The 23,832-nt window shown below is 44.8% G+C and overlaps 2 protein-coding genes across 2 annotated transcripts; one reads left to right on the forward strand and one right to left on the reverse strand.

The window, feature by feature from the left end:
- The first annotated feature begins 6,559 nt into the window (after positions 1-6,559).
- Positions 6,560-15,641, forward strand: usp44 (ubiquitin specific peptidase 44). Its single transcript, XM_076722795.1, has 6 exons — positions 6,560-6,642; positions 8,907-10,624; positions 11,716-11,914; positions 12,727-12,835; positions 13,429-13,679; positions 14,105-15,641. The coding sequence occupies exons 2-6, from the start codon at positions 9,074-9,076 to the stop codon at positions 14,227-14,229; spliced, it is 2,235 nt and encodes a 744-aa protein (XP_076578910.1). The 5' UTR covers positions 6,560-6,642; positions 8,907-9,073; the 3' UTR covers positions 14,230-15,641.
- A 666-nt stretch (positions 15,642-16,307) lies between these two features.
- Positions 16,308-23,098, reverse strand: metap2a (methionyl aminopeptidase 2a). Its single transcript, XM_076722263.1, has 11 exons — positions 22,918-23,098; positions 20,756-20,851; positions 20,575-20,637; positions 20,337-20,439; positions 19,338-19,499; positions 18,564-18,745; positions 18,164-18,258; positions 17,977-18,073; positions 17,759-17,862; positions 17,536-17,651; positions 16,308-17,360 (listed from the first exon to the last, which is right to left on the reverse strand). The coding sequence occupies exons 1-11, from the start codon at positions 23,072-23,074 to the stop codon at positions 17,108-17,110; spliced, it is 1,428 nt and encodes a 475-aa protein (XP_076578378.1). The 5' UTR covers positions 23,075-23,098; the 3' UTR covers positions 16,308-17,107.
- Positions 23,099-23,832: the final 734 nt, after the last annotated feature.

Below are 23,832 nucleotides of genomic sequence, written 5' to 3' on the forward strand. Positions count from 1 at the left end.
CTTTGGTGTTGTTTTCACAATGTTGGCCATCACGTCTAGCAGTTGTGGTAATGCTGTACTTGCTAGAGTCATTGCTGAGGTCTGGGAACAGAACAACATCGCTTTAAGAAAGTCCAATGGGGCAAGAAACACAAATGCTTTGACGATCAGACAGGTTGTATAGAAGCCGACAACTTAGTCAGATTACATTGAAGGTAAAGCTAAATGTGAGCGCACCCAAGCTAGCATGTTCTTTAGGAGTGAATGAGGATACAGACAACACAACACAACTGTATTTGGAAAATTAATAAAAGCCAAAGGAGAAAATGCAGCTTGCATTATTAGTAGTTATGCAAACGTTACTACAAGTTAACCAGATTTTGAAAAGCATATTTTAAAGATACTCTACCATTTCTGTATTGCAGAAAAAAACATGCTAGCAGAGTAGCTTGCTAGCAGTCGTGCTAGCATGTTTTTGTGACATTTGTCTTGCAGGTTGATGGATTTTTAATTTCTAAACAAGTTTGTTGAAAACTCTTTAAAGCTGCTTGTTTCCCGCCCTGTTGTTCTTCTTTTTAGCGATGTTGCAGCGTTCCCATATATCAGCAGGTAACTAACGCATTCAACGTTACAAAACCAAAAGAAAGATGGCCGAAACTCCAAAAATTAGAGCCAAGTTGTAATAAACCAAACTTATCCTTGAGCAGGCCACAGCAGCCTGAACTCCAGCTCTCAACAACAGTTGATATAACTGCCCAGGCCTTGAAATACTTCACATAAATTGGACAAAAATATCCTTATCACCCCGCTCTCTTTCTCACACACACACACACACACACACACACACACACACACACACGCCTCCTGTTCTCTCTCTGCGTCCCTTCAGATTAAGTCATCCATCAGTCTCGCTCCCAAAACACTCTCCCCTACATTCACACAGCGCCACAGAATGTAGACCATAACAGAGAGGCCGGGCGAGCACACGCTCTGTTTGGGTTTAGGCGGCCTGCGTGCTTTCCGCCGCCTCCTCGCCCACTCTCTGTGACGTGGTTGGCTGAGAGGTGTGGACACATTCCTGGCGCGTCGAGCAGCGCTCCGCGGCAGGCCGGGTCGGAGGTCACTCACCTGTCTGCCGGCCTCGCCTCCTCAACGAGAGGTGAGCGGGGGTGGATGTTTTTTTCACAGCCGTGGCCGGATAGCCTCTTGTACCCACGTTTCCTCATTCACGGCCCATTCACAGATTTGTGGCAGAGAGGTCACGGCTCCTCCTAGTCTCTGCCAAGCTGTTTCCAGACAGCAGGGGAAGGGGTGAACGAGTGCATACGGGAAGAGGAATGTGACTGGAGGGAAAGCCTCAGTGCCAGCCGTGCAAAGTAACTAAGTACTCAAGTACTGTACTTGTACTTTATTTGACTATTTCCATTCTATGCTTCTTTATACTTCTACGCCACCAAACTTCAGAGCAGAATTTGCACGTTTTACTCAACTAAATTTACCTCACAGTTAAATATTTTTACATTTAAAAAGCATATTATAAGCTTCTAAAATACAATGTATTGTTAGAATCGACCTTTATGGCCTGCGACCAACATTTCAGATGTCTGTATCCAGAAAATCTGTGAAACAAAATACGGAATAAAGCACATTTCCATCAACTACTTCCATTCACTACGTGAATATGAGTTCAACTCATCGAGATAAACAGCTGGTGGTGCTCATTCTCAAACTGGGTGACATTATACTGCTGCAAAAGAAGAAGAGAGCACAATGGGGGGATGTGGGAAAGAGAGTACAGATCAGATGTTTCCATCAATTAAGTCACATGATTCATGTACACAAGCTCTCCTCATTGCCCTTTGTGGCATTTTACACCAGCTTGTGTAAAGTGTAAAAACTTTAACTGTTTAAGACCCCAAAAAGCAACGATTGGACATCTCATTTCTCTATGATGACCCTTTGGAAGGGGCTTGACCTTTAGTTTAGAAACCACTGAATTAAGTGTATAGAAAGTAAAATGCTCTTTACACACATGCATCATCAATCTAATAATATTATATATATGTCAGGGAACATTTGTACTTTTGATCATTTTTTTCTGATAATATTTTCACTTATGTAACAATGACCGTGGGACTCTTACTTGTAATGGAGTCATTTTTCGTCATTATTGTAGTACTTTTACATGACTTAAGTACCTGAGGACCTCCTCCGCTTACTGCTCAGTGCAGACCTGCAGGTCAGTCGGGGAAGGAGGTGTTTTATGTGGTGGGAACTGTCCTTGAAGTGTAGACGTACCAGGGAGCCACAAACACATGAGCTGCTGCAGCTGAACCGTGGACCCTCACTCACTCTCTCTCTCTCTCTCTCTCACTGTCTCTCTGGCTCGCTCGCTCACTAATTGTCCCCAGATTGACTGGCCATTCTCAGCCTGTGATGGAGATGTCCTGTGGGGGGTTGCACGGTGTGGGAAACTAGTTGATGAATGAGCGTTTGGCATGCTTGCACAGATGCATAGTTTGCTCTGGTATAGTTTATGTGTGTGTGTGTGTTTTTGTAGTAATGGCAAATGCATGCATGTGTGTGTATACGTGTGTGTGCGTGCCTGTATGGACACAATGCCCCGCTTGTGCTGCTATAGAATGGAGTTATGGCCTTTGTCCTGTCAGCATTCTTGCGTTGCTACTGGCCTCGGAGTGCATGGCAGCTCCCGCAGGCTCGGGGACAATAACCCCCCGACCCTCCCCTCCTCTCGCTGGGAGTCACAATGCCCCTCTTCGGCAGCACCCATCACCCTGAGACAGACGCCCCGAAACTGGCCTGCTATGGGTGTCACACAGCTACCAGCACCCAGAGGTCCCGAGGAGGGCAGAGGGAATAAAATAAAAGCAGAGAATATGGAAGGAGGGGGTTTCTTAGGAATATGGTCAGAGGAAGTGTGTGCTGGATAAGTGAGTCATGTGGTCAGTATTATCCCATCAGCTGTGATTCACTTACAGAGGAGATGAGCAGATTATGGCCTAGGAAGCCAGACTGAGACTCCTTCAGTGAAGTCCTTCACCTGAAAACATCCAGCGCCGTCCTTAGAAACCATCCACGCTTTTTGGTTTTACTTAATTGCACACGAAAACACACACGCACGCACGCATGAATACACGCATCAGGAATGTTTCTCTACCTGACGAGCACCAGAGCAAGCCAGGACAGGGAGGCCGGTGTTGACATAGCAGAGTGATTGAGACGCTACTGCTGATTATTATATAGCCATGCAAACAAGGACCTGATGTCATCGAGTCATTATGAACGGACCCACGCATCAACGTGGCAACAGACAGACAGTTTCAGAGGAAAAACAGACACTCATGACAAGTCGGGACACTTTAAAACACAGATTTGAGCTGCAGAGAATCCACCGTTCACATTCGGCCTTCCCAACCAGAACAGGCAGGCTGCAGGTCTCAGGGCAGAAATTACAGGAGATGTGTTTGTTTACAGGGTGTAAAGCATTTCCCCCGGCCTTGCCGACACCTGTGTTTTCACCCGCCACAAAACCAACACCGTATCCAGCTGCGTTAACACCACCATGAAACCACCGGAATGGCTTCCTTTCACTCAAATTATCAACCACCTTTCAGTGAAAACAGGTTGCAAAGCTGCAGGTTTCTCTCCGTGGAGTTCTACTCTTCTGAGGTCTTTTCAGTCCTTGCTTTTGTAAAATGCTTGTATAACTTTAGGACTTGAGTTCATGGTTCAGATATTGTTTGTACTGAAGAGGATTCATTTACAATTATGTGGAAGATTCTCCTTGTTTTTTTTTTTACCTCCCAAGTAAACAGTCCCATCTTTCTAATCAGGTGCTACCGCTGATTTATTTCCCTTCTTCGGTCACACAAGAAAGTTTGTTAAATGTACTCAAAACAAAACATTGTTATTGCTGTCATAAACATAACCTTTGGTGCCAGAGCCAGCTGTTTAGACCAGCAAATATTAAAGGAACAGCTCTGTATTTGAGAAATATGCTTCTTTATTTTCATGCTGAGATCCAGACGATTGCATAGATAGATTGACACCCCTCACATTTCTGCATGGTAAGCTGCTGTTTAGCTTAGCTTAACATAAACAGCAGGCAACTAGCCTGGTTCTGCCCAAAGGCATCAAAATCAACCTGTCAGCATCTTTAAATCTCCCTTATTTGCAAGTTACTGCCACCACCTGTTGATTAGTGGAATCGTATGAAAATGGACTTACGATGTGAACAAAATGCTGAGCCACTCATGAAAACATTGCTCCACAGCACTGATGGTGGCCAGAACATCCTTTTAATCATGTGAAAATGTCAGATTTCTGCTTTAAAGCTGCATTAGCCGATTTTCAACCACTAGGGGGCGGGGAAACTTCATGTTACGGCTGACATGCCTGTGAATAGCACACGAGAGACACAGATTATTACATATGAGTCATATTTCTGGCCACCTGATGGATGTAAGACCAATATTCACTGGCATTGTATATCTGTTTTGATCTCCACCAAACTCCTGGGAAAATATGTGTTTCTTTAGCTTCTAGCTGACTTTATCTGTTTATTGTTACATGCAGGACAGGTAGTGTTCACTGACCTTTATCAGCTTGTTTGATGAAAACAAGTTTTTGTGAGAAAAGGGACACTAAACCATTCTGTAAATGAGCCAAAAGAAGCACCGAAAGCAAGGCCAAGCTACAAAATTGAGCAATAAAACTCAGGTAGTGACTCAACATAAGGTCCTCGGAAGTATGGCAACAGAGAAATGTGTGTGTTTATGAGAGAGTGCAGATGAAAAGGGGACAGGGAGGGGGGAGAGTTAGCATGTGTGGACACGAAGGCAGCGAAGGCCCGGGGACATAGAGGGAGAAAAACATTAGAGGTGATTCACAGGCATCGCATGGCACATCAACACATACCTCTTTCTTTAAGTCACTCACAAACGCCCCTTAATCTCTCACACAAACCTCTGCTCCATTGACACACACACACACTCGCATAAAAACACACACCTTTTTCCGCACCCCCCCTGTTCAGCGGGGGTTTAAGAAGGCTTGTATGGATCAGTTCACCACTAATCAGTACATGACAGGGATTCTTCACATGCAGTCAGGGTGCGTGTGTTGAGATTAATGGTCCTCCTTAAGGCGCAGTTTTCTGAATGTAAATCCAATCTTCCCTTTATTCTCTCACAGAGATGTGAAATTACTGTAATATTCATCCAGGGATTCACAGTGTGTCATGGTAACAACACTCATGTGGTAATTATGTTTTTCCCTGTTATGTTAGTTGATGGAGTTGAGGCTGAACGGCAGAAAGTAAGGTGTTGTTGTTTTATAAAAACACTGGCTTACACACTGATAGCATCTAGTGAGTGCCATCAGCCCCCATTAACCAGCATGGAGTGCTACACCTGCATCCCACAGCAACACACAAGACTTTAAATACCTCCAAAAGGTACAACCGCAGGGCTATGGGGCAAGAGATAATACACACACACTTGTGATCCATGACAAGGGCGAAGAAGGGGCTGTTTGGGGTTAAAGGCAATGATATTCAGATCTATTAGTTGAGTAAAAGTAGCAGTACCAATGTGTAAAAATACTCTTTCATGCATAAATAGCAGTCCTTCATAAAAATTAAAGTATTCTCAACAAAATGTGTTTAAAGTATCAAAAGCAAAAGCAGAATGGCCCCTTTCACACTGTTTTATTAGAGATTATATGACTGGATTATGATTATTATTATGATCTCCATCAGCCACAACAATGAAAAGCTGCTTACATGTTCATGCATCTGTAATAATAATAATGTAGTAATATGACACCATACTCCAACAGAGGCCATTCAGCAAGATGAGCGCTTTTACTTTTGATACCTTACGTATAATTTGATGCTGATGCTTCTGTGCATTTATTTAGGAAAACTTCTAAATGCAAGAGTTTTACTTGTAATTGAGTTTTGTTTTTTTATTGAAATTGACTTGACTTGAAATCAAATCGTTAGTTAACTCCAAACACTCAAAGATGTTGATGAAACAACCGTTATGGAGCTTTGGTTAAATACTGGTTTGGCTGCAGTGGTTAACAAAGTCAATGGGACAATGTTTGAGAGTGAATGATGCAACAGTTCCCTCTAGCGGTAGAAAATCGCAGTACTTCTGTTTCATCAGTGTCCAGCAGTGATTTTCCTCAGTCCCTCTTTGGCTTGTTGGCTGTTTTCATGAGAAGTGACAGTGTGACATAACACAGAACAAATAACAACTAGCTGTACTACATGTAAACAGTACAACGATGCAAGCACTGACAGGAAAACTAAACACGTGTCAAAAAAATCAAAAATCAAAAATCACTTAAACTACAATAAAAGTAAAATCCATAAGTCTGACATTAAACTTATGAATGACAAAAGGAACTAAAAGTAGTTGAATTGGAGAATAATGCGACTTTGAAGACACAAAAAAAAGTTTCAATAGAGGATAAGGGACTATCTTCACTCCCACTATTATCATCATCAATAACAACAACAACAACAACAACAACAACGTCACGTATCGAGGACGCACTCGAGCCAACACCACGCGACACGACAAGATGGCGATCATTTTAGAAACAGAGGAGTTACTACCGTGAAGGAGAGGATCGGTATGCTGTTTTCTTCTCTCATAGAGTCATTCATAACTAATGTGTAACTGTGAAGTCGATGGTGTGTTTGTTCTTGTTTAAATACACCCAGCAGGTTGGTTTTAAAGCGAGTCTGCCGCTGGGAGCTGACCTCCGGCTAACGCATGAAGTTGTTGGGATTATCGCAGTTAGCCTGGCAGGCTAAAGCTAACTAGCATGCTAGGTTAATGTTAGCTGGGCAGCTAGGGACCACTAATCTGTTGAATAAACACAATAAAAAAGGTAGAGCTACCGTGATTGGCGCCCGTAGGTGTATACTCGGCTTGTATTTTACGCTGTTTGGGCAGCACTTTCGCAGTGTTTTAATTGTGGTTTTGATTTTCTTCGCAAATTATCTGTTTTATAATCGCAACTCCTCATTGCTGTATCAATTACACGCTAGCGGTGGCTAGCTAACAGTAGCTGTAGAGGAAACATAACTTTAAAGTTGGGCTGTTTCGGCTACCCTTATCGTGGGTCTCGTTTTACTGTGATGTCGCCCAGTTTGTTGAAAGGTCAGACACGCTGATGGTGCCTGTCGTGACTTCTTTGACCCGTGTTAGCGTAAGGCTGTGGGGTGTTCAGCCACTTCAGACCATGCAGTCACAAGGACAAACCAGGCAAAGCGCGCTAACTTGCTGAGAAAACTTCGGTGACATTAGAAACTGTAGAAGAACTTTCACAAGAGTCCTCGCACTGTTTACCTCTCATTTCTGCCTACTAATTCACTGACTTTATCGCTGAAGCTCTGTGATGATTACTGTAATGTACAATACGTATAATCCTCAGTGTGAAGTCCTCATGTGGACGCCGAGTGCCACGTTATTCTGCACATTTATTGCTTATCGTGATACCTCCTGAGGAGTCAACCTTAAAGGCTTTCTTGCTCTGCGATTTAGCAATCTTAACCAGACTGTAGGTTAGTTATCAACTCGGCAGCGTCCGTCTTGGATCCCTGACAGCATTGAGATTTTATTTATATCACAGCGGCTGCACACTGTCATAGCAGCACAATCTGATGAGCACTTATTGAATAAACACGCCCACTCCCACATTATCAGTGATAAACAAACACCTACTTTGACCTGAATGCTTTCAGCCTGTTTTCATGCTTAGTGTTTAATGGAATGAAGGGACAATACAGCAGAAAGAAACAGGACATCTCTGAAGTTAGAAACCTCGTGTTGCCTTGCCCTCCCATCATCCGTGTTCCAGTGTCTCCACCTTTTCCCTCTCAGCCACTTAAGCCGTTTTCTATCGGTCAGTGTTCTTCCCTTGGTTTCCATGCTTTCATTTCCCAGTAAAGGTACTTCTGTACCCAGACAAAGGGTGCACCACTTTGCAAGATCAGCTCCCCTTTTGTTCATTAATCTTACTTCTTTGACCTCAGTGGGTGGGTTGATAGTGCTCAGCCCACTCAAGGATCCCTGCTTTCTCAGCTGAGGCACACCAACCCCCGGGCTTGTGAAAAGAAGCCAGAGGAGGCTGAGTGGAGACTGATTGTTGGGTCTTGGGTTGAGTTTACTTGTTCTTCTATCTGTAACCCAAAGACCAGCCCATTGTTCAACAACTTTTCAGCAGTAAGAAGCTGGAATTACACCAAGAGACAAATCCTGGACCTTCTGTCCTCCACATTAGTATGTTTTGACAGAGGGAAATATGTTCACATCCCTGTGAAGTAACCCTGGCTATTGTCACCTTGCTGGCGGAGTTTTTATTGCTTAGTTACTATCTCTGGAAAAGCTCCAACGTTTCTCAGCCTCAACAGCCTATGCTAACTCACACACCTTTCTGCTTTTAGTGGATATGCCTGGTATCACTCAGTGCAGTCATGTTTATCAACCAGTTATTTTACTGTTGGCTCATGTTTCTGTTAGGAAATGTTATAGCTGGCAGTTTGCCAGTTTATTGTGAGCAGCTATGGCCTCATAAAACGGAGCCATGGGAAGTTAGATGTGGTGGCTTTGAGATCATGATTTAATTTGTGGTTTGATGTGTTTCCAAGAGAAGAGCAGGATGTCATTATGATATAAAAATACACCAAATGTTTTGGGGTTTGTTTTTTTTTTTTCAGCTATATTTTTGGCTTGTCTGGGTAGATGGTTGCACAGTGTGAACAGAAAATAACAATAGGGAAAAGACATTTTTAATTATTTAAGCATAGGTTGATGTTTTGAAGCATAGGTTAATTTGAATTTTTCCTACACCTGCCCAGACTCACCAGATCTGTTCTCTCTCTCCTCTAGAAACGACCATGCCCTGGGAGGGTCCCATTTCTCAGCTCACCATGGTCACCATGGTGATATGAAGCGAGTGTGAAACGTTGACACACCCACACAGACCCACACACAGACGGTCAGTTACTGACTGACTGACACAGCCAGCCAGCCAGCTCGGCAGGCGGGCGTGTGTAATGGACAGGTGTAAGCATGTGGGGCGGCTGCGGCTGGCCCCAGACCACTCCATCCTCAACCCCCAGAAGTGGCACTGCGTGGACTGCAACACCACCGAGTCTATATGGGCCTGCCTGGGCTGTGCTCATGTGGCATGCGGGCGCTACATCGAGGAACATGCTCTGCAGCATTTCCAGCAGCAGCGCCACCCGTTGGCAATGGAGGTTAATGAACTTTATGTTTTTTGTTATTTGTGTGACGACTATGTCCTGAATGATAATGCCACCGGAGACCTGAAGCTGCTTCGTAGTACGCTTAGCGCCATCCAGAGCCAGCGCTATGAGGTTACCACCCGCAGCGGGCGCACCCTCCGCTCTGCTAGCGCCGCCCCGGATGCCGTCATGCCGTCCGGCGCCCGTGAGCTACAGCTGAGGGACGAGGACAGGATGTTTACTGCACTTTGGCACCGCCGCAGGGCGCTTATGGGACGCGTCTTCCGCTTCTGGTTTGGACTGACTGAATGCGGAAAGAAGAGGGAGGAAGAAGAGAGAAAGAGGGAGGAGGAGGAGGAGCAGAAAAGGGAGGCAAGGGAGAGGAGGAGGGCTCTAAAGAGGCAGCTACAGGAGGAGCTGGAGAATGCCCCTCTCAGGAAGAGTCGGCGGTTACGATGGAAGAGCCAGAGAGTAGCAGATGCGGCAGTCACAACGCCATCTAAGAGGGTATGCAACAAGTCAAAAACCCCTGTGCCCCCAACACTCACACGTAGGCCCAGGAGTCAGAGCCCTGCCACTGGCACCCCCAAGAAAGCTGGACGGACGAAAAAGGTCCCTCCAACTCCCAAACCCCGGAGTCGTTCTTCTGCCACCAAATCCAAACCCAAAACACCCTCAGCGATCCCCCGTTCTGCTCAGACACCTGTTCGCCGCAAGCAGAGTACCAAACAGGGTGGCTCACCCTTCAAACGGCGTCCCACAGTTACTCCTGGAGTGACGGGCCTGAGGAATTTAGGAAACACCTGTTATATGAACTCCATCCTGCAGGTGCTGAGCCACCTGCATGTCTTCAGGGAGTGTTTTCTGCGGCTGGATCTGACCCAGGCACTGGAGCTACTGGCATCTGCCGTCCATGGCCAGTTGGCAGGGAAGGCCTCATCCCAATCCTCCCTAACCCAAAAGAAAGGATTCCAGACCAGCTCAGGCTCTGGGGCAGGGCTGAGCGGTGGGGCCTCACGGGGCCGCAGCATGGAACTGATACAACCCAAAGAGCCCAGCTCGAAGCACATCTCTCTCTGCCACGAGCTGCACACCTTGTTCCAGGTTATGTGGTCTGGCAAGTGGGCGCTGGTATCGCCTTTTGCCATGCTCCACTCGGTGTGGCAGCTGATCCCGGCGTTCAGAGGCTACGCTCAGCAGGATGCTCAGGAGTTCCTGTGTGAGCTGCTGGACAAGGTGCAGCACGAGCTGGAGAGCACAGGCAAGCACACAACCACTGCAGGCGTCCCACAGAAACGACTCATCAAGCAGGTGCTCAGCGTGGTCAACACCATCTTTCACGGCCAGCTCCTCAGCCAGGTACCACACACATACACTTACACACACTCACACACCTGCAATCACCTTTACTTAAGCACAGAGTAAGTCAGCAGTGGTCATAAGCTTCAGTTCACTCATTCGTCATGATGCCTACACACATGAACCCACTCAGATCCGCCCACACACACACTGTGGTTGCATTGATAATTCATCAGCCATCATCAGCTCTGACTGAACTGTAACACTGATTTATAATTCACATGAACCTGGCCTTGATGGATTCACCTGACACTTCAAATCCTGAAGTGGAGGTTAAGCTTCCAGCACACTTCCAGACATGAGTCTAAAACTCGGAGTATGTTTTTTAAGATTGAGCTCATTTCACGCTTTGTCAAGCAAAAATAGTGAAAAACTGCTCGAAATTCTGTGGTTGCAGAGTGCCCAGTGTGAGTGAGTGCTTTTCTGTAATGTGTCTTACTAAACTCACTGAAAGTGTAATATCACATGAACAGCTCATTTTCTCAAGAATAAGTAAAAGGACTCACCTCCTAATGTAAAAATTTGTTGTCTTTAATGTGCTTAGAGTGCGACTGTGAGACCTCACAGACATTTGAGCGACTGATGACAATATTTGGATGTATACAATCACATGCACATGGTCGGCGTCACATAAAGTAGCTGATGGAGTAGAGATGTAGGGGGTGTGGAGAGTTAGTGCGAGGACAAGAGATTAGCGTCTACTTGCGGAGGCTGAGCACACACTGCGACACCTGCTCCTGCTGAATAGATGCTGTGTGTCTCTAAGGGCTTTGGGGTGTCTCGGCCCTGTGGCCGTTAACAACAGCACTGACTCAGACTCCCTTTGCACTCCCTGACAATGGCAGCGATCACTGCACATAAAGTGTAGGTTGACCTTTATATTACGTATGAAAATTAAAGCAAATTCCCACTTAATGTTTTATTTTTTTTATGGTTGTGAGACAGCATAGGAGTCAGGGAAGGGGCACACATGATGGCCAGAACAGTTACAAGTAGGGTTAGAATAACATGAGATCGTATGTATAATATAGCATTACATCCATCTGCTTTGGCCACGCTCATGTTTTTATTTCCGTGGCTCTCGGGTGCAGGTGACGTGCCTGGCCTGCGACCAGCGCTCCAACACTGTGGAGCCTTTCTGGGATCTGTCTCTGGAGTTCCCTGAGCGGTATCACAGCAATAGCAGGGAGTCGGCTGCTCAGGCTTCATGCCATCTGACGGAAATGCTGGCCAAGTTCACAGAGACTGAAGCACTGGAGGGAAACATCTACGCCTGTGACCACTGTAACTGTGAGTTCAGTAATGTAAACGTGCACACACACGATGTTTTCTCTCAGACCTGACATTAATACGAGCACATTTACATCTGGCATTGATAGGGATCACAAATCCAGCCTGTGGTTAGCGCTCTCCCTTCTGTTCCCTCTCCAATCCCAGTTGTTGTGTTCAGGCAGGCTGAGCTCGCCCTGGACCGGTTTTTCTTGTGAACAGAGGTTAAAGAGATAACCATCTTCTCATTTAAGTCTGTTTACCCAAAGTGTTGGATGCTCATTGATAACATTTCAAGCAAATGTCATTACTTGTCTGAGGAGGTCTGAAAGCTGTGATGGCGATGCAAATTTTAATGTCGGTTTTCTTACTGTTGTTGTTTTACAATACAAATATGAAAAATATCGACAAGAGGAGTGATCTGAAAGTGAGTCTGTGAATGTGAAAACTTATTTGGGTGCATTCAAGTCGCAGCTTCTCAGTGTTTAGGCGGCACCGACTGTTGCTTCCACCATTTAAAATGACAGCCATCGGCAGCGTCAAGTCGTGACAGTCGGCTGTCACTGATTACTGTTAACTCTGTGACTGATGTGATTACGGGCAGACATTTAAGATGTCTGTTTCCCCAGTTAAACTGTCATTGATATCAAGAACCTGAGCTTCTAAACTTGAAAGATAACTGTAAGAAGGCTACAGCTGTTATTTCAGTGTGTCACATTCATATTTAATCAAAATTGAGGTAAATAAAAGTATCAGGTCAGACGTTGTGCAACAGTAATAACATCATGGAGTAAAGTTTGCGTTGCGCGTTAACTCTCTCCTCTTGATCGCAGCTGCTCGACGGCGGACCTCCTCCAAATCAGTCCTCCTGACCGAAGCACAAAAACAGCTGATGGTCCACAAACTGCCTCAGGTCCTGCGGCTTCACCTCAAACGCTTCAGGTACGATGACGTCACAGGGAGTCAGTCGGCGTCTGTGGTTAATTCAATCCATCTTAATGCATCCCTGCAAGGACAGTTGTACACACAAGCTCACTCACCCCGTCAGCGCTCGATGAGAAGAGCCTGACTTGTACCAGCTGCAATGTTATTGGCTGGAAGCACAACGTAAATAGTGTGATTAAATCTTCATATGTTTGTTTTATTTGTGCTGCACTCCCTTGCGCTCCCCTGCCAGTGTCAGTCATAACAATCTGTTGCCAGAAATTAGTGCCAAGTAGCTTTTATCAAGTGAAAGATGACATGAAATTAACTTTCCAGCTCAAGCATAACGGGAACATTCATTTAAAATGAAGTGGAGTATTACATAAAAAGCAAATAGTTCAAATTGAAGGACTGGAAAGTGGTGTCGAAAAAAGGTAAAACACAGAAAATCCCCTTTTTGTTGAGAAAATGCTCTAAACTTTGAGTTTCTAAACCCTGTTCAGAACCTCAAGGCTTAAAATCAGGAATGGTTAAACCAGACACGTTTAGTCCATGAATTGTCAACAATGTGCACGCAATCATTGGCTGACCAGCTTGTGATTGGTCCTCAGGTGGTCTGGGCGGAACCACCGGGAGAAGATCGGGGTTCACGTCAGCTTCGACCAGCTTCTCAACATGGAGCCGTACTGCTGCCGAGAGTCCTCGGCCAAAGTCGTGCCCTGCTCCGGTCCCAGCAGCCCCAGCTCTGCGGGCTCGCCGCGCCCCAAGCACTTCATCTACAACCTCTCCGCTGTGGTGATGCATCATGGGAAGGGCTTCGGCTCTGGCCACTACACCTCTTACTGCTACAACACAGAAGGAGGTGAGTAACCTCCTGTGGTCTGTTGCAGCAGCAGCTGTGCAGACGTTCTCTCTTTGTCTAGGATGCACAGTCCACACTAAACGAGGCACTGAAACTCGTTAGCTTGATGCTAAAGCTGTGCTGATGTTTGGTTGCACCACAGAGGCGTAAGGTTTGTCTTAAGTACTCTGGCATAAAATCCAGATTTCTCACATTCCATGTAAACGCCGTATGCTGAATAAGATCAAAACCGGGATACCAGCGTAAACACACTCATTACGTAACTGTTTCCACAGGCCGAGCTGTGCTGCTCATGTTGAGAGAAGTGTCTTTTAGGCCCTGCGTGGTTACACTAACGAATCACTGGTGCTTCCCGTTCATTCGGGCTGAGTTTGAGGTTCCTTCTTGTGCTGCCTTCATACGTTTTCCCTCGTTTTCTCCTCCAGGCTTCTGGGTTCACTGTAATGACTCTAAGCTGAACGTGTGTTCGGTGGAGGAGGTCTGTCGTGCTCAGGCCTACATCCTCTTCTACACACAGCGAGTAACTCAGGACAAAGACTGGCCGCTATAGGACCACAATCCCCTTGAACCTCCTCCTCCTCCTCCTCCTCCTCCGCTGCAGCCTGACCACTCAGCGAGAAGATATCAGCACAGCCCCACCTTTCGCTCTTTCTCTCTTCCCTCTCTGTCTTTGGGCATTTTATATCCTGGGAGGATGGGTGTTTTTAGTCTATTTTTCTAAAATAGGGAAAAAAAGAGAGGAAGGACTCCTTTTTAAAACCTGGTTCTGCTTTATGAACTTCTTGTATATGGTGTTTATATGTAGGTATTTTTTAAACAAAATGGTGACGTTTGTGATTTGTGTACATTTGTATTTTATAAAGAGAGTATCAGCCAAGATGTGTCTCAGTAGCAGCCAACAGACTCTGGCCGGGCACGACCACAGGTGTCCTCTGCAGGTGTATTCACGTGTCTGCCTACCTGCGTTTGGTGGCTTGTTGATTGTGAATGTTTAAAATCAACTGAAATGTTTCTCAGTCACTTTAGCTAGTCGTCACAGAACTGGATGTCGGGTTGTATCATGTCATTCACTCACTAGAAATGGCCTCGAGACAGGTGAAGTTTTGATAGGTGTTAACAACGTGGCTGAGTTCAGCCGCTGTCCTGCCTGAAATGCACTACTTTCTACAGAATAGGTTTTTACTCTTCATAGTTGAAGATGTGTACACGAGCAGGACGGGAAGTTTATTTTTCACTCTGAAGTACTCCTGGGTCTGTCAGGAAACACTGTCAGACCTCTAGCCAAAGCCTTGGGGCAAGTGTATGGAAAAACCTCTCAGCATTTCCAAAACAGTTCAATATTTGCTGGATGTTTTTTTTTATTTTTTCTTCCCTCTGTCACTGAGGGGGCTGAAAGCCTCTCCAAAGGGATGTTTTTTGGCTAAATGCTGCCACCTCTCTGCTCCAGAATGTAATGGTCTTCAGAGCCGAAACCATCCCCAGCCAGACAGATACTAGTGTGCTAGAAAAGTGCCCTTTTGTTCAGAAAGCTGATATATTTTTATAGTTCATATCGATTCAGCAAAGTGGAGTCTGCACAGCTGCAGTCCCACCCAGACCAGCATTTAGATTATGAATGTATTTTTTATACAATCCTTCTCAGAGGTTTTAGAAAAGAGGCCATCGACTGTTTTTAAAAAGTTTTATACAACCGCTGATTGTTCACCACCACCAGCAGTTTGGACAGATGTCTCTGTTCGCCCATCATTAAGAAGGTGTGTGTGCTTCACTTCACGTTTGTCCTCCATTGTCAGACGTTGTGACACGTTGTTGGCATTTTGGTTTCTACTCCATGGGTGTGTGTGTGTGTGTGTGTTGTGTGTGTGTGTAAATTTATGGAAGTTATACTATGCAAATTGTTACCTCATTTTTTTCTAGAGAAAATTACCTCAATAAATGAGAATATTTTTTCATTTTTCTACAAAAGTTGCCAGTGTCTTGCTTTTCTCTTCCTTTTGCACAGGAAACGGGTCAATTAAGTTTTATTTGTATAGTCCAAAATCACCAATTTATACCTAAAAGGATGATTCAGACCACAGGAGTTTCTAAATACGAAGCTAATAGCACAGCTAACATTCGGTTGGCTTAAGCTAGCATAAAAATGCAGTAGAAGCCAGGAAACGACTAGCCTAGCACTGTCCAACGGTAGCAAAAATCTGCCTAAAAGCACCTCTGAAACTCATTAATTAACACGCTACTGTTAACATCTTAATATGTTCATAAACCAACGTGTGAAAATGACAATTTGTGTTTTTCGGACAGAGCCAGGCCAGCAGTTTTGATTAATTATCCGTTTCCAGTCGTGCTATCTTAAGATAAGCTAACTGGCTGCTAGCTTCATATTTTGAGCTTCTCTTCAAACTTTGAGGACTAAGGTTTATTCCTAAAATGTCAAACTATTTCACTTGACTCGAGCTTCTCATATGGGATACTTCCGGTTTTCTTAGTCTTCCATCGTAGTAAACTTGATATATTTAAGCTTTGGACTGCCGGTTGGATAAAACAAGCACTTTAATAACCTCAACCTGCTGCTGGGAGATCTGTTGATTTCTTGTACTGCGACTAGAGACATCAGAGGAGGACAGCCGACAATGAGCAAAATCATTTTAATCTTCTTTTTTCTTACAAAAACGTTTTCCGGGAGTTCAAAATGAAGCATTTGAATTGGAAACATACAGTGGCAGCAACCATTTCAAAGATATTTTACAAATATCAAAGAAAGGATGACGAGAGGTGTCGTGTTCCCTCCTGGAGCGACAGAAGCCAAACATACAGCTGCAGATGCACGGTGTCCGTACCAAGATGACGTTTATTACTGCGACACCTTTAAATGTTAGAAATTGTCTGTTTGCAGAGATTTCTGGCCATGCAGCGGCCCAACCACTTCTTGAAGCCGTCAGTGACATTTGTGCTTAATTTAACTCGAGCACTAAAGCACTGCAGGCTCAGTGGAGCCATAGAAACTCTGAAAATGGAAGGGAGGTATACGGGAGTCACTAGATTTAGCGGCAGCTTAAATAAATGTTTAACTGTTTGACAGTTAACTCTTTAATATCATGTAAAATGTCCGCAGGACACTGAAGGAAACTACCATGCTTCCTCCGACGAAAACGTGTTGGCTTGTTTACAATTTCTTTAGCTGTGGTTGATGACAGAAAACTCAGAAAGCCAGTCCTTGTTCCTTGCAAGCTGTGAGTGGTGCATTGTGGGTAGAATACAGTAGCATTTGGCATCCCTCATAGCTGCTCTGAGACAACCACGTCAGGTTTTTCAAAGCTCTTTTCTGTTTCTGTTCTGCTGTTTCTCTGAAGGAGGAGTTGCTAACAGGGTCTGAAGGTGCAGTGAGGCGGTGACGGGGGAGGGGGGCGGTGCTGTCGGAGGCTGGGGTGTCAGTAGTCGTCTCCCCGGCTCACCACCTCCTTGCAGGTGGGCCTGAGCAGGATGGTGTGCTCGAACTGAGCGGTGTAGCAGCCCTTGGTGTCGCAGAGGGGAGGGTAGGGGTCCACGATGCCCAGGTCGCACAGGTTCTTCAGGGCCATCAGATACTTGGTCTCGCCCAGACGGTCCAGCCAGCGCCGGCAGAACGCCAACGTGCCGAAGTTCTCGTTGATAACATTCAGCAGATGCTTCGCTCTGGGAAGCCTGGAGAGGAGGGATGGAAGTAAACATCAGTCGTTAGTATGCTTCTCCTCCCTTTGTTGACATTATTAGCTTAGCGTCTCAATACTGTTGTTGTATCAGACTTATCAAATGAAGAGGTCAACAGTATACCAACATGAAATATGTTTTGGCTGCATTGTGAAAGACAAACTCTTACCTGATGGGGACGTGGCCGACATCAAAGTTTTTCATATAGTGAGAGCACTCCATGTCATCGTGGACCACACCTTTACCTGTGCTGCCAAAGGTCTCAATGGCGTAAACTTCTCCCTCCTGAAGGAAGAAAACACACAATCAACAGCGGCGACATTACACTCCAAACACATTAGGTATTTCAACAGCAGCATTAGTGAGGATGATGACGATCGTAACGGACTCACCTCCATTCTCGTGGCTTCTCCTCCTTTGACGATGGGCACGGTCTTGCCAGCGTGTATTCTGTACTGACCGATCGAGTGGCCGTTCAGGTTTCGGATTGGCTTCACTGGAACGGAAGGAACGAGATTCAGGAATCAAGAGGCCACAAGATATTTTGCGCAGGCAGCGTGCAGCTTTATCAGAGTAAAATTCAAGCACTTTCAAGGTACTAGGAAACTACCTTGGTACGTTTTGCCATCGAGCTCAACCTCGTAGGACTCCATCACTTCCTGAATCGCCTCTCCAACATCACACAGACGCACATCAATGCCGGCGTTCTGCAACAGACAAACAGGAAATCATGAGCGCCACATAAAATCATCAGATCACATCAGGTGTGTTCGTCTGTGCGTGTTTGTTAGTCGTACTTTGATTCCGGTGTTGGTGGCGTCTCTCACAGCCTCCAGCAGCTTGTCGTACTTTGGGTTAAATGTGACAGTGAAGGCACAGTCAATGATTCGCCCTGCAAACAGACACCGAGCCCAAAGCAGAACAGCTTTTAGTTGACGTGCACGTCTGCATGTGAAGCTGCAGCACCGTAAAACAAAGAGGGACCTTAACCTAAGCTGTTCAGTCTGATTAATGACACATCGGCGCCACGTTTAAGGAGTCTGACGATTGATTTTCATTTCAAACATTCATGAACGTAAACTATCGGCTGCCTGTAATGTAAATCTGTCCATTATGGAGACACGGCGGGCCTTGAATGTATCACTTTTAAACATCAGCACAAAGCGTAGCCGAAGCAGCACTTCATTTACGCCGTACCGTTGATGTGCGTGCCGAAGTCGATCTTGCAGACGTCGTCGTACTGCAGGACGGTGGTGTCCCCGGCGTTGGGAGTGTAGTGGGCAGCGCAGTGGTTCAGGGAGCAGCCGGTGGGGAAGGCCAGGCCGGCGTTCAGCCCGTTCTCCTTTATCAGCTTACGAGAGCAGTCCTCCAACCGCTCACTGCCGGAAGGGATGACAGACGAAACGAAGAAATTAAAGTGGGAACAAGAGACAAGAGGCAGCACCTTGTGAGTCAAAGAGTCAGCTGTGGGCTACAACAGCCGACATTAAAAAAAAAAAAAAAAAAAGGCATTAAAAGTATGCCGAATTAGCTGTTAGCACTTCCTGTTTGCAATGACCTCATGGATACACGGACAAGTATCACTGGATTACACTGAAACTGAAGAAAATATAAAAACCTGACGATTCTTAGGGAGGTTCTGGTGTTACAAAGGAACACTGTTTTTATCTAGGATGTCTGTTTTTGGACATCTTATTGAGATATCCTCAGAAAGTGCAAGTCACAGTGAATCCAAAAACATGTGTTTCATGTCTGCGTGCTCAGATTTGACTCACACAAATAACAACCATCGGGCACTGAGGGTTTTAAAGCATCTTAATCACCACAGCTGCAGCTCCGACTGTTCACTGTGTTGATAAACGCCAAATCAGCGTTAACTTCCTGTTGTTCTCAGAACGTCTCTCCATTTCGTCTGAGCCACTCACACAGCACTTAAAAAGACAATAGTGATGAAGTGGATCTCAGCCTCACCAGATTTCAATCATGGTCATTCCGGGTTTAATGAAGCTGCGAACGTGCTGGCGGACCTGTCTGTGCGCCTCGGCTGCCTGCCTGAAGTCGTTCCACACCTCTTCGTTGGCCTTGTCCAGCACCCGCTTCTCGTCGCTGGTCGTACGCCACGCCGCGCTGCGACTGGGAAACGAACACAACAAACACTTTTACCACAGAACTTACTACAAAGCAGGAACGCTGCTTTATTGGAGGAGTTATAGATGAAAAAGGCTGACCATTCCAGACAGTCAGTGGTGAAAGTAAACATGTGAATACTGCAGTCAGTAACTGGTTTAAAGTAACAAAAACAATGTTCCTGACTCATCGTCTGGCCTCTTTCACCCAACCAGGATCCACGAGTTCATCCTCAGAAGCACATAATGTAAAACTGTAGACAGCTGCAAGATTATCAGCACCGACTTTACTAACATGCAGCTTGGAACATCTGAACGCCGTCCAACTGTGAGTAAACTTGATTCAAATTTAGAGAAGCTGTGATAAACTGATTCATGCAGTGTTCGCAGTTTAAATTTAGACTTGCAGGCGAACAACAGACCAACTTAAGTGCTCCAAAACTCCTCTGTTAAAATTCAAAACTGCATGGATAAGACAGGATACTATCAACCGATCATTTTAGACTTTTTAACACGACCTGCAAATACTATTCGTTGTTATGGAGCACATTTTCAGTCACAAGGTATAAAGTGCTTTACAGGAAGAAAGGGGAAATGAAAGAAGAAACAGCCAGCAGAGATATGTACGAGAATTGTACAACCTGCAAAATAAAAAGATATTTGATCAAGAAAAAGGCAAAGAAAATGTTTGAAGATGAACTTTAAGGATGTTCGCTGATTTGGCTTCCAGAGTCGAGGAGCAACACCAGGAAAAGTTCACTTTCAGTTCCAGCTGCATTGATGAAGCATGTAGGAAACCAGCAGCCCGAACACTGGTCGAGCTGTAGGCGTGCGTTCTTCTCACCCATCCTGTGAGGCGGGGTATTCACACTCCTGTCCAATGGGGAAGGCTCCAGTTGGGTATAACTCGCAGATGGGCACAGACGGGGGATCGGTTTGAGACTTGGCTGAGAGGAAAAAAGAAAACACCCCATCAGACTGACTGACCGATGTCTTACAGTGAGAGTTTGGATTCAGGACACCAGACGTGACACCGCATGGAGCTTTACTCTTATGAACACATCAAAACGTGGTCAACTTACGTCCTTTCTTCTTCTTTTTCTTCTTCTTCTTTTTCCCTGCCGAGTTCTCTCCATCATCTCCATCTGTGCGAGCGAAGAGGCTGTTGTTAGCGCCGGCTACCAAGTGTGATGTTTACATGTGATGCGGCAATATTTTTTTAATAAGACGACGTGTGCATTAAAGTAGGTGTTGACCAATCACCTTCCTCGCCGTCCTCCTCTTTCTCTTTGTCTTCTATCGCCTGCTTCTCCAGCTGTTTGGTCACTTCGGCCACTCCATCAGCCTCCGCCTCAGCGCCTGCAGCAGCAACAAGATCATCAACAAAAAGAACACACACACACACGCACACACACATTCACACACACACACAGCCAGCCCAAAAAGCAATCAACCAGCAGCAGTAAAAGGTGCTGTATCAGCACAAGCAGCAGAAAGAAGAGGCTGATGTGGGAAAAGAGAAGTAGACAAGAGCTACAGCCCCGATTCCACGAAGGTTTGGGACGCTGTGTGAAGCATAAATAAAACAGAATGTTTTGTGCTTTTTTGATGCAAACTCAACTGAAAACAGCACAAATATATGTTATGTTTGAGCTCATCGGCTTCATTGATTCTGTAAATATCTGCTTATTGTGAATCTGATGCAGCAATACGTTTCACAGACTGGGAAAGATGTGGAATGCTCCAAAAACACCTGTTTGGATCATTCCACAGGTAAACAGGTTGATTGGTAACAGGTGATAGTATCATGATTGGGTGTGAAAGGGGCATCCTGGAAAGGCTCAATCGCTCACAAGCGAAGGTCACCACTTTGTTGGATGAAGGAGATGACTGCATGGACTCAGAACATTTTGTAAAACTGTTATCAGTAAACAGGCTGTTTATAAATTACTGTATTCTGTTATTTATGTTCGACAGTGCTGACATTTTTTAGGAATCAGGGCTGTAGAGCAGCTAAGAATGAACAAAAATGATAACTAATGTCTACTGGGCGGCTGTGGCTCAGGAGGTGAGCGGTCGTCCACCAATCAGGAGGTCTGTGTTTCGATCCCTGGCCTCGGTAGTCCACATGCCGAAGTATCCTCTGGCTTTAGATAAAAGTGTCTGCCAATGACTAATTGTAATGGTAACTGTAATTGTACTAGGGAGGTAGAAACAACTGATTAAAACATTAGAGACCACTTTCTCTCTGCAAATTCTAATTACAACACCTCAACTCTGGGTATCAACCAAAACTGAGCATCAATCCGACACCAGCACTCCCTTTTCTCAAATTTAATGATATACATGTAAATTATATACTGTCTGTCATTAAGAAGAAAAAACATAGCTTCAGTATCTTTAAAGGGGAAACACTGAGTGTGTTGTGGAGGATCTGCTGATGCTTTCATAGTTTAAGATTAATTACTGCTTACTCAAAGCGGCAGCTGCACGAACCAACTATTGTGGATGTAAGACGGGTTTTAAGAAATCACTTTTCAATCATAGTGAAAATGTGTTACATCACCTCAAGCACAGGTTTTCTAAAGAGTACAGCTCTCACTTCAAGGTAAGAAGCATTTTCATAGACTTAATGAACAGGACAGCACAAAGAGACTTCCTTTAAATGTTCCTGGCGTAGGTTCTGTTCACTATGAACGTTTGACATTTAGTAAAATGTCTCTATATTTCAGTTCATTTGATGGAGTTTGGTTGTTGTTAATTGATGCAGCTGACTTATTTAATACTATTCATCCTTTGGGTCTTCTTTCCTTATATAATAACTCTGGCAAAGGGGGAATTACGAAACAGGAAAACTTGGCTGAGGCTCAGCGCAGTCAGCAAGGCAAACCATTACTAAAGGGAGCAGTTAGATCTCCAGATTCCCGTGTTTTCTGTCAAGGTAAGCAGTTAATGACTTATTATATCATCTGTATTACATGTCACTGCTGCGAGATGTGGATCTGATTAAAGCCCGGCGTGTTTCATAAGGCCTGACAGGCGCTACAGCTACACTATCCACACTGCTCTCGACCCGCATGGCTAATAAGGATCAACGCCAAGTTAAACATGTTCCGACAACAATCTTCCGGCTTGACTTTCAAAATAAAAGTTCAGAGTCAAGCCCTACATTTCTTCAACAGCAGATATTTGCACAGACACTTGATCCAATAGAAAACTAACATCTTAAATGTCCCTACGACTTAATTACAAATATCTTACTCAACACAGGGGAGAAAAAAATGAATGGTACACCTTTATTTTGAAAGCTACACCCCGTGATTTCCGAATTTGCCATGGCTAACTCTGGCTAACTGGACGCTGCTCTAGTAAGTAACGTTAGCTCTGCTAGCCTGTTAGCAAGAAACTGGTCGAGTCAGTCTCACCTGTCACCGTGGACTTGTTCTTCTTCTTCTTTTTTTTCTTCTTTTTCGCTGTCTCCTCCACGGGGTCGGCCTCTTCTCTGTCCTCTGCCTCCCCGTTCAGCTCCCGGTCCGGGACTGGTTTCTGGTCCGCTACCTGCTCCGCAACCACGTCCGCCATGATCGCAGGCGCTGCTGGAAAAGGAAGCGCGAGGGACCGTGGGAGTGCTGTGTGTGATGCTGCCTTCAGTGACACTCGGTAATTTTAGAAATATCGTCAATAGTAATAATAGTCATGATAGTGATAATAATAATAATCTTCTATATTTTTCTACTCTTGCTATTTGTTTGACAATTAGCATAAATTAAATGTTGTATGATACAAAACGATATCAAAGGAAGAATCTGTGGCACAGCGATTATTTTCTTCTTCATTCTGCTTTGTTTAACAAAATAGTTTATTGTAAGTTAAATAAATAGTTAAAGAGAGTCTATCTTATATATATATATTGTTATTTCAAATCCTACCAAAACATTTGACAACATCCATAATTTTTTTTTTCTTTTCCAGAAATCGGAGCTTAATGGGAGTACGTGAAGGCAGCACAAAGTAAAACATGCCTAATCAGCTGAAGAGCAGCTTGTGCACCGAGCGGTGAGCCGGTGTGGAAATAACCTGTATAGAGGTATAAATGCACTGAAAACATGTTCACAATATCATGTCAATAAGAATATTAACCAGACTAAGTAAAACCAAATGGATAAAAGCTGTGATCTGTGAGCAAAATAAATGAAACAAACGTTTAGCACTAAAACAATATATAACATTATCATAACTTATATAAAGGTCATTCATTACACAGAAATATAGAAATATTTGACGTTGGAGATGCTGACACATACACTATTATAAAAAATCTTGCGTTACTGCCCCAGGCA

Source organism: Chaetodon auriga, chromosome 22 (assembly GCF_051107435.1).
Source record: "Chaetodon auriga isolate fChaAug3 chromosome 22, fChaAug3.hap1, whole genome shotgun sequence".
Lineage (NCBI taxonomy): Eukaryota > Metazoa > Chordata > Actinopteri > Chaetodontiformes > Chaetodontidae > Chaetodon > Chaetodon auriga.

Bases quoted from the DNA above. Each gene is read 5' to 3' on its own strand.
- usp44 (XM_076722795.1), top strand. From the start codon at position 9,074: ATGGACAGGTGTAAGCATGTGGGGCGGCTGCGGCTGGCCCCAGACCAC. The intron at 11,915-12,726 runs GTGAGTTCAGTA...TCTTGATCGCAG, and splicing joins CGCCTGTGACCACTGTAACT to CTGCTCGACGGCGGACCTCC. The intron at 12,836-13,428 runs GTACGATGACGT...ATTGGTCCTCAG, and splicing joins CTTCACCTCAAACGCTTCAG to GTGGTCTGGGCGGAACCACC.
- metap2a (XM_076722263.1), bottom strand. From the start codon at position 23,074: ATGGCGGACGTGGTTGCGGAGCAGGTAGCGGACCAGAAACCAGTCCCG. The intron at 20,852-22,917 runs GTGAGACTGACT...TTGCTGCTGCAG, and splicing joins GAACAAGTCCACGGTGACAG to GCGCTGAGGCGGAGGCTGAT. The intron at 18,746-19,337 runs GTGAGGCTGAGA...CCCTTCCGGCAG, and splicing joins ATGACCATGATTGAAATCTG to TGAGCGGTTGGAGGACTGCT.